The sequence below is a fragment of the Montipora capricornis genome, chromosome 6, assembly GCF_036669925.1.
Source record: "Montipora capricornis isolate CH-2021 chromosome 6, ASM3666992v2, whole genome shotgun sequence".
Classification (NCBI taxonomy): domain Eukaryota; kingdom Metazoa; phylum Cnidaria; class Anthozoa; order Scleractinia; family Acroporidae; genus Montipora; species Montipora capricornis.
In genome coordinates, this window is record NC_090888.1 from 58,830,441 (window position 1) to 58,840,440 (window position 10,000).

The 10,000-nt window shown below is 36.6% G+C and overlaps 2 protein-coding genes across 7 annotated transcripts in view; one reads left to right on the forward strand and one right to left on the reverse strand.

Annotated features, from left to right (window-relative positions):
• LOC138052670 (KH domain-containing RNA-binding protein QKI-like) overlaps positions 1 to 8,236 on the reverse strand; it is a 27,366-nt gene extending 19,130 nt beyond the window's left edge. For 4 of the 6 annotated variants that reach the window (XM_068899216.1, XM_068899214.1, XM_068899215.1 and 1 more), the window contains exon 1: positions 7,996 to 8,236. In XM_068899216.1, coding sequence (XP_068755317.1) covers positions 7,996 to 8,107 — 112 coding nt within the window. In that variant the 5' untranslated portion in view covers positions 8,108 to 8,236. Of the gene's footprint in view, positions 1 to 7,645; positions 7,809 to 7,995 lie in introns of all 6 variants that reach the window. The other 2 variants (XM_068899218.1, XM_068899217.1) reach the window with 1 other exon arrangement.
• Positions 8,237 to 8,270: 34 nt separating this feature from the next.
• LOC138052671 (dnaJ homolog subfamily C member 8-like) overlaps positions 8,271 to 10,000 on the forward strand; it is a 13,441-nt gene continuing 11,711 nt past the window's right edge. Inside the window, exons 1-2 of the mRNA XM_068899219.1 lie at positions 8,271 to 8,392; positions 9,389 to 9,490. Of these exons, the coding sequence (XP_068755320.1) occupies positions 8,327 to 8,392; positions 9,389 to 9,490 (168 nt within the window). The 5' untranslated portion in view covers positions 8,271 to 8,326. The remainder of the gene's footprint in view (positions 8,393 to 9,388; positions 9,491 to 10,000) is intronic.

The following is a 10,000-nucleotide window of genomic DNA, read 5'->3' on the forward strand; positions in this document are numbered from 1 at the left end:
GAAGCCTTTGTACATTTCTGAATAAATTTTAAATGCATGAGTTTGACGTCATTAGCGGAAAACGGCATATATTAGACTTATTAAAAGGGTGTATAACCACTGATTCAGATAAAATTACTCTTCAGTGGTAAATAACTTTTGAGCCAAAGAGTCAAAAGTCTATGTGGACACTTGTCTAAACACCCACAGTAACCCATCAAATTAAAATTTTATTATCTGAAGTAAACTACAGTAGTCATAATAGTTCACATTTTAAACAATATGACTTCACTATTAATCTGGTTTCAATAAAGCCTTAACCCATTGACCTTTGAGAGTGAGACTTCACGTACATTGTGTATTTTACTCTGTCTAACACCAGACAATTTTACTCATCAACTGGGGATATACAAGAGCGTTTGAGCATAGGCAGCCCAAGCTCGCGTCACTACAGACAGCTGTTGAGAATTTAAACACGTTATAAGACTTTGTATGGGAAATAAAATACAGTTGATTATGAAGCCTAAAAAATGCTCAATTTAACGTTCAATCAATAAAATGAATCAAAATGACTCACCTCTGGGGTATTCTTGTGCCTTTTGGAGCTTATTTTACTTTACAGTTTCGGGAAGTCCACGTTTTCAATGTTCTAAGACGAAGTCAAGGCTGCACACTAAGATTTCGACCTTTGTCAGCTCAGAGGCGGTTTGCGACTCGAAAATCCATCCCAGCCGCGATTTTTTGACGCAAAACTAAAGCCACATCATTCGCGAACCCCCGTGAATGTTTCTTCGTCAAAAATCCCCACGCGCTTGGCTGGAAATGAGCATTTTCTGCTTCAGATTCAATGATAGCTGATGAATTTAACAACAACTGATCACCGGCCAGGACACGGAGCTTGGGTCCGAGGTCAAATTAACTCCACCTGACGAGGGTACAGTCATTTCATGTACAACACTTACCCCATCCCCACAGAGTCACTCGTAACCATGGTGTTCAAGAAGCCGCTGTGAGGATGGGGTAAGTATTGTACATGAAATGACTGTACCCTCATCGGGTGGAGGTAATTTGACCTCGGACCCAAGCTCCGTGTCCTGGCCGGTGATCAGTTGCTGTTAAATTCATCAGCTTTCGTGGAATCTGAAGCAGAAAATGCTCATTTCCAGCCAAGTGCGTGGGGATTTTTGACGAAGAAACATCACAGGGGTTCGTGAATGATGTGGCTTTAGTTTTGCGTGAAAATCGCGGCTGGGATGGATTTTCGAGTCGCAAACCGCCTCTGAGCTGACAACGGTCGAAATCTTAGTGTGCAGCCTTGACTTAGCCTTAAAACATTGAAAACACGGACTTCCCGAAACTGTAAAATAAGCTCCAAAAGGCACAAGAATACCCCAGAGGTGAGTCATTTTGATTCATTTTATTGATTGAACGTTAAATTGAGCATTTTTTAGGCTTCATAATTAACTGTATTTTATTTCCCATACAAAGTCTTATAACGCGTTTAAATTCTCAACGGCTGTCTGTAGTGACGCAAGCTTGGGCTGCCTATGGTTTGAGGTGTCGTTTAAGGTGTCAATGGGTTAAGAATAATGACTTGTAAATGAACAAGAGGCTATAATTAGCCTCAACTTGGGCCTAAAAAAATACAGTGGTATACATGTATGCTTAATTTAGCGCTAAAGAAAAGAAAAGAAAAGAAAAGAGAGAAGTCTGTCCTTGTTACAACAGACTTTCTCATGATGTTTGAATGTGTATAATTATATAGTCAATACCCGAACACGGGTTATCTTCATTATAGGCGGTGACAATGACCACTGGACCATGGAAACAAGGTGAAAATAGTGTATTTATTCCAAAATGGCTAAGTACATTGTTTTTCTTTGATCTATGGGTATTTTTGCTCAGTGCTTGAGAAAGAAAACGCTAATCAAACAGTTTAAGATTCAAGATGTGGTAGAGAATTCTCTGAGATGACTCATCGAAGCATCTTTAGCAGTCACAGGTGGTTATCAGTCACACGCGCCCCTAAATGACATTTTTCATATTTCGAAAGTAAAATTTAGGTGGACGTCAATCAAATGTTTCCATGACAATAGTCCTGTTCTCTTGGCGGCAGTTGATTGACGTCCACCAAAATTTTACTATCGAAGATAAAAAATGCTGTTGAGGGGCACGCATGACTAATAACTACTGTAAAATGAAAGAGAAACGAAGATGAGATGTGAAAACATCTTTCCAATATGACTGATCTTTCGTGCAGTGGTGCACGCAACGTCACTTAGTCACGTGTGTGCCCTTTGGTAGTTCAAATGAAGTATCTTGATACTCCGAAAATACTCTGTTAAAATTATAACTTTTTTATGTATGCATAAGATTCTTTTGCCTCGTAGAAGTAGCCCAAGTAGGATTTGAACTCAGTATCTCCTCATTCAGAGGCAATGACCACTAAACCACAGCCTACTACGCAACAAACTGTGTGCGTGACTGGAAACGAGTTCTTGTTGAACGCAATGCAACATCCAGTCATCATATGACTTGGTAACACATCTTGCCATGATAATTTCTCCTGGTACAATGTATTAAGAAAAAGTATACCACCTTTGAACTAGTAAAGCATCCGTTTACAGGTTTTGATTGGAGTCAAGGTCTTTGACAACAATTTTAAATGAGAACAACTATTCTATGATCACACTTAACAATATGGTTGGGTCGTGGAATGTGGACTTTGGAATTGAACTGAATATTGACCAAGACAGTGCAACAAAAATCCCAGAAATACTGTCAATTTTAAAGCGAAATTGGCTAAAATTCCTTCGAACAAAGTGCAGGCTACCTGTAGCCTCCTGTTTATTCAAAGTCTGTACTTCCAGAAGAACACAAGTTTCAAGGATGGCCTTGCCAAATGATTCCATAGCATGAGAATCAAATATTTTAAATATACCATTTGTTGTTACATAAATACTCACAGTAATGCACCCAATTGTCAAAATAAAAGAAAAATAATTCTCTCAAATCAAGTTTTGGAAAGCACTCATCAAAGACAGACAGGAAGCAAAATATATTGTACAACTTCCATGTACATTACCAGTATAACTTGGACTATATTGAATCTGAAAAGTTGTGTTGTATGCTTTGACTTGTGCAGCTAACTCTATTAACATCAAAATAATGCTTGTCTCTCAATAAAGCAGTGTAGAGTTCACTTCCTACATTCATAATAAATTATTTACCAAGTCTATTGGGGAAGTAAGAAATGTCCCTTCATAATTATACTTAAGGGCACATAGTGACACAGCAGCTCATTCACTACCAGCTTGATTCAAACACTAAAACATCAACTTGACAGTGAGGAGCATGTATTGTTTTTCTGGGATCATTGGGACGTGGACCAGGGTTTATCTAGGCTGCAAGGTTGAATTTACAATATGCCATGCAGTGGACTAGACTTTTAAAAACATTCTTTGATAAATCGTACAGCCTGGGTATTCATGATTTCTGTATCAAATTTAACTCTCATTTTGCATTTACCGGTTCATCCACGCTTTTGGAAAGCTGCAACATACCACGTACTTGGATTGAAAAGCATACCCCAGGAAGCTGCAATACTTGTGTCTTTGGAATTGAGTCTTTATTATTATTAACAATCACAGATAACAACTGTACAGCTTTTTAAACTACATCACAATTATTTTCTAAAGAACTGATCAGTCTCCACTTATGGAGACTGATCAATAGATCAACTCTTTCAATAGTTGTGTCCATTTAAGTTACATTTCAGTACATTTGAGTTTCAATCAGTTCGCAAAAACGACCAGTTTCGAAGCACACCCTCAACATCTTTTTGTGTGGGTCTACCAAGAAAAGTGTGTGCCTTTGTATGTGTTTTGAGTGCCCCAAGAGGAAAGCAATTAAACATCAATCATCAGTAAAACCAAGCAATGCAGTCCACCAAAACAAAAAGCTCTCGATGACGTTATGCTTGGCCCATTGGACCATGTGGTTTGCTTTAACCGATGTAAACAGTGCTACCTGCCTTCTATATTGCGCATTGCCCGATCAAAACACTGCCACATGCTTTCTATTGTGCATTTTGGTGCACGGGAAAAAAAAAGACTGACATCTAACATGTCTTAATTAACTAAATTAAACTCTATGATTTCTTGTGTACAATACACCATGTTTGTCTTTTCACAGTACTCAAAGGAAAGAAAATGTTAAAAATACTACTACTACTACTCATAATAATAATAATAATAATATTGATTTACACTCTTTCCAGGAGGCGTGCATTAACCCAGACATGGTAAATGACCAGCAAGGCACATAGTGACGAGTTGGAAATGATCCATAACTTCACATCAAACCAGCATAAATGGCAAAAATTTTGAATGTTTGGAGACTTCAATATTTTCACTTCCTTCACTTACTTCATGGTGTATTAACAACCAAGATGTAATGAGCCAATCACAACAACAGAAATGCATTAACCTATGGCTGAAAAATGTTTTTTTTGGATGTCAGACATATCATTAAAATCCATTCATCCTTTCCACAACAATGCAGCACCCACTGTGACAATCACAGGGTGTGCAATATCATAATCATGTGGGTCAAGGCCAATCCAAGTGCAATTTTGTACACAATATGATGAATTATGTTTGATACATGTACATGAATGAAATAAATAATACATAATTTCAAGAGGTAACATATATGTATACCCTCCACAAAAAAAAGATTAAAAGAACTTATAATCAAAGAGGGTGAATTTTTGCTGTCTAGAAGTCCATGTTTGGATGGACAATACAGGGGAATTGAATAAAAACCATGGAGTAGATTCAGGGTTTAGGCAAAGGGAATTTCAGAAAAAAATAACTGTTGAAGGTGCACCTGCAGGCCTTCTATGACGCCTTTGAAATTTAAGTACTCAAAAACCCAATTCCAGCATTATGAGGGATGACTGTAGGTTGTTCAACATCTGTAAAAACATCTTTGCATTTCAAACAAGACCTACCCTTTGAGCTTTCTCTAACCATGACTATGCTTTAAGAAACAAATGATTGTCAGAAACCCTGACTTTATGATCTTTTTAATTTTCAGATCAGGAGGTTCAGCCAAACATGTGGACCATCCATTGACCTGCCCCTACAACCCCCATAAGAAGACAACTATCCACCTTAACAAGCAATAATCCTTCCCTCTCCTTGTGATCTTGTAAACCACGTCTATAAAAAAAAAACTACCTTGTAGCTGCCTTAGTTTAAAGGCCATTTTATCCAATTAAGTCAAATCTTTGATTTATCAAGCAATTTGCAAACAGGCAATGATTTTTATGATTTATTTGTTTGGAAAATAGATCATCACATAAATGACGAAACACCTTCCAAAAGGATTAATGTTCAGGCACAAACAGAGAATTCTCCAACTTATGTCAACAAAAAATACACATGTAAATAAAGAATTATTGTGAGAAAAAATAATATAGTTTGGGTCTAAACTAAATGATGTTGATGATTTTTGACTTATGCGTTACATTAACTATTGTGAATTTTAATCAATATTTGAAATAATAATGTTTTGCAATCAACAAAATTATTTTGATTTATGCTACCGGCAATAAATTTGCAAGCTTTTTATCACACGTCAAACAATAAAACTTCATTTTCCTTGACTGGTCAAGAAATAACAAATACAGTGTACCTGTATGCGCCCTTTTATTTTTTACTATTCAAAAGACCTTTGAAAGATCATGTGATGCTGACGTAACATTTCAATGGTTGTCAAACATTTAGGAAAATGTTGTTACCAAGCAACTCAAAAGATTGACTGCCATTATTCAGGTGAAAAGAAAGACCACTGAGAGTGGCTTGAAATTTAAACAATCTTGATGTTTCCATATTATGAAAATATGTCACTTTCACAATAACGAGTCAATCTCAGAGGAACTTACTTTCATAAAAAAAGCAGACCATGGGCAAAATTCAAAAATAGACTGACAAATGACAATATGGTGCCGGAAATGTAATTGCTATTCACAAACAAAAGAATATATCCTCCAAAGATGCAGAACAAAATTGTATTTACAATTCAACAAAATTAAAACTTATGTTTCGTTTGGGTAATGTGGACTGATAATTTAAATGCTAAAGAAATAAAAGATAGTAACGATCAGACAAAGTTCTGTCTGGATCGAAAACAGCATCAAGAAAAGAGAAAGTTGTGGAGCAAAATTAGTTTTGATAGAATCTGTTAATTCTTCATTTTAAGAAAACAAACTTGAGATCTTGGGCAAAAATCAGAAGGACGAAACTGATCAAGATAAAAAAAAAATGTTTGACTCTAATCTTTGGAAATGTCTGTGGGTATAAAGTAAACGAGCATGCATGAAAGCTGACATTTGGTACGATTTCCAACGTGATAAGACCAGGTTGTAGAAAACTGATTTCCCGTAAAAGGGTGTCAGGTGAGAATTAAAAGATTTATATCAATGTCCAAATTGTATCCTGATCGTGATTTCAGAGTAAACCAAAAAACGCCATAAGCAACAAAACGCTTAAATAATAATTTCCCACGTCTTTATTAAATTGCGGAAAGCAACACAATTTTCTCCTGGTTGCGTATTTGGGTTTTCAAGATGCACTGTTTGGCTATAATTCGTTTCAGCAATCCGAATAAAAACACTTATAAAAAAAGAATCTTGCTTCAATCCTCGGGATTAACATGCTCTTTACATTACAAACAACCCACATTCCATGGAATCAATGTGAATTCCACTTTGAACCAATTTGTAATGATCGCTTCCACATAATTGTCCTACCACTTTTTACAGCAGGAAAAGATCGCGTAGTACTTCTTTCAAATTTCCTTGCTCTATATGGATGTGCATGGCTGAATAGTTTCGCGGTCGATCGATCGCATCAATTTTTCAATTATTTGACCCTGAGCCCACAAAAAACCGAATTCAAAGTGGATAAAATTACAAGCATTGTGATTCCCCTCAGGTAAGGACACGTTTTCACGAGCCGTCCAGCGTTTCATTCGCAAAACTACTCAAAAAAAGGCCTTTAACGAAAACAAATGCTCTTGTTTTGTTTACAATAGCGAATAAAAACACAACGTCGGGGCAACGATCGAAAAGCAGCGAAAATTAAATTCAAAACTATGTTTGGAAGAATGAGCTGTAAGCGAAGTGTAATGGGAGTAAAGGTAGATTTTTTTGGCAGAAGGGTTGTTCCTGTCTTGTGGGCTAATAGCAGTAACAAAAGGGCTACGTACAATTACAACTGAGAACAGTAACAACTGGGAAAAGCAATCAAAGCGCAATTTTGTCATGCATAACCTCTCTTGAAAAGAAGATCAAATATTCCAATTACCCGCGGAGTGGGAAGAAAATCGTGATCCTTAAAATAAATGCGGGGTTAATGAAACAGAAAATAAATGAAGACCACTCACTTAGACTGGACATGACCCAGCAATTGGAATAAGTTTTCAGTTTCTTTTCCACCCACCAATATAGACATGCTTTGAGTTAGATGTCCCACAGTGAAATTTGTAGCGGATAACAAAGAGGGTGAACACGAGCGCTACATTCATTTAGCGCAAATGCTCTTTTTGTAAAAACATGAAATTACTATTATTGATCAATATGCTATAAGGTCCAACCAACCTGAAGATGGTTTCTTGTACTCCCTGGTGTTTCACTGAGGCTAAACTAAAACAATCCCTGTTCGGTAAACAGTGGATACAATGTCCTGACGCGGGGCAAACAATTAGAAGCTTCGTTGGTCCACGTTTGCTCCGACGCGGTTGTCGTTCCGGGTTTTTTTTTTCTGTGAAATTTTTAGTTTACTCGCATTAGAACGAAATGACCTTGGTGAAACAATTAGATATTACCTCGAAACGTTACTTTTCAATCTGTTTGAGATTATTTACGTTCATTTACCGATTATTTATGATAAACTGCCGTTAATATTATATTAAATTTGAAGTTAACTCGCAGCTACAAACAGGGTTTACCTTGATCCAGCAACCGTTCAGCGTGAAGAAATATCTTGGGCATTTTCGACACTGTGGTTTTGTCGCTGAGTAGTTCGTTAAGGTATTCAGAAGAAGCGACAGAACAAGACATTGTTGCTGTTATGGGTTAGTAGAACGTAAAAAGAAAACACATAAAAAAGCAATAAGCGCTGCTATACGTTCTTTTACGCCCGAACAGGTCTTGTGAACTTCGACATGTGCAACCAATGTGGCTCGGCAAGAGACTGGGAAGAGACTCGCCACTGCTGTCTTCGAAACAAAAGTATATTTGAGCCCGCGTTCGATTAGCGGTATTCATTCCAAATTCAAGATGGCGACCACTTCGAGCTCTGCAAACGATGAAGTTGACGATTTATTTTCACGTTTTATGACCGAGGTAAGAAGAAATGCACACCATAATACTTTACATTCAAAGCTTTCTTCCTTGGTGATAAAACTGTGAGTTTTATTTTATACAAATCCTTCCTGTAGCCCCAAATTAACGACAATGAACGTGATCAGCTTTGGCCTTTTTACAGTTTGAAAACCGAATCAGTTTTTTTTTCTGCTTTGCACGAATATACGAATTGTGACAAGTACAACATGAATATGGTGAGGATGTCACGGAGTGCAAATTGAGAAGGCCGATTTCGGTTTTGCTGAGTCTTCAGGACTCGCTTTATAAACATTCCTATCATGATGATGTCTCGATCACGCGTCCGGCACAACTGTATATTTATACCAATAATAGAGTTTGCCTCTCATGGAGATTGCAATGCAGATAGTTACTTACGAAGTTAGTTAAACACAGTGATAACCACATCCTGACAAAAAAAAATTGAAAATGCTTTGTTGTGTTTGAAAAGTGTGTACCATCCAATCGGCTCCTTAGTTGGAAGGTTACGTCACATTTATTTTTAGGTTGATTTGTAAACAAGAAACATTCGGCTATTGTGATCATCACTTAAATTCCTGTATTGAACAATGGCGATCAGCTGTATTCATGTGATCATCAGGTACATTCCACAAGACTATTGTCATCTGAAAATGTTAGCATTGTTTTTGATCAGCCTTTCCCATGGTCCAAGTACAATCTACAGCATTATTTTCACAGATACTCTATAAAAATGATTTGATTTAAGAGCCGATTTTTTCAATGCCATCCCAATTCAAAACTGAGGCAAGATTGTTGCATTTTTTAGCCAGTCACACAAAGACTTGATAATTTTTTTATTATTTAATGTATGTCCTTTGTCATGCAAAGAAGCTTGTTCTCCTCAGTGGCATATTAATATTTATTGGCAGCTGTCTTATTTGTGTAACAAAGAGGTTTTTGCAATATTATAACCAAATCCTTATCTCATTGCCTTATTTTCCTCTTGTCCATCCCAAGGTCAAAGAAATTGAAAAAAGAGATTCAGTATTGACTGGCCCACAGCAAATAGAGAGACTAACAAGACCAGGATCCACATATTTTAATCTAAATCCTTATGAGGTTAGCATCTTACTACACAATTTTCTGTAATCCCAATCAGTCAGAGTACATTAAAATCTCTATAGCTTTTTTCACTTGAGCAAACTATTACTCTATATTCTTTGCTGGGCAAAAAACCTGAAAGTAATAATAACTTGTAACTTGTTCAAAATTTTACTTAATTTACTCAGACAAGTGAAATGTCATGTTTTTGTGAGATAAAGGCAACCCAAAAAAAATCCATTCCAATTTTTATTTTATGCCTTTCAGCCTTTTAAAAATTGGAATTTTTACACAAAACCGTGCTAGTAAAGAGACTGGGGATAGCAGAACTGTGACATCAAAACAGAACAAAATTTTTCCAGGGCCCAAATTTTTCTTTTTTTTTAGATTGAGAAATTGCTGAAACAGCTTCTGAGATGGGTTGGTTTTGGTTGCAATAATGCTTAAGACAAAACAAATTTTTTATTTTCATATAATTTCTATGACTAAAAATCCCTGCAGTTCTGTTTTGACATATCACTGGCCTGC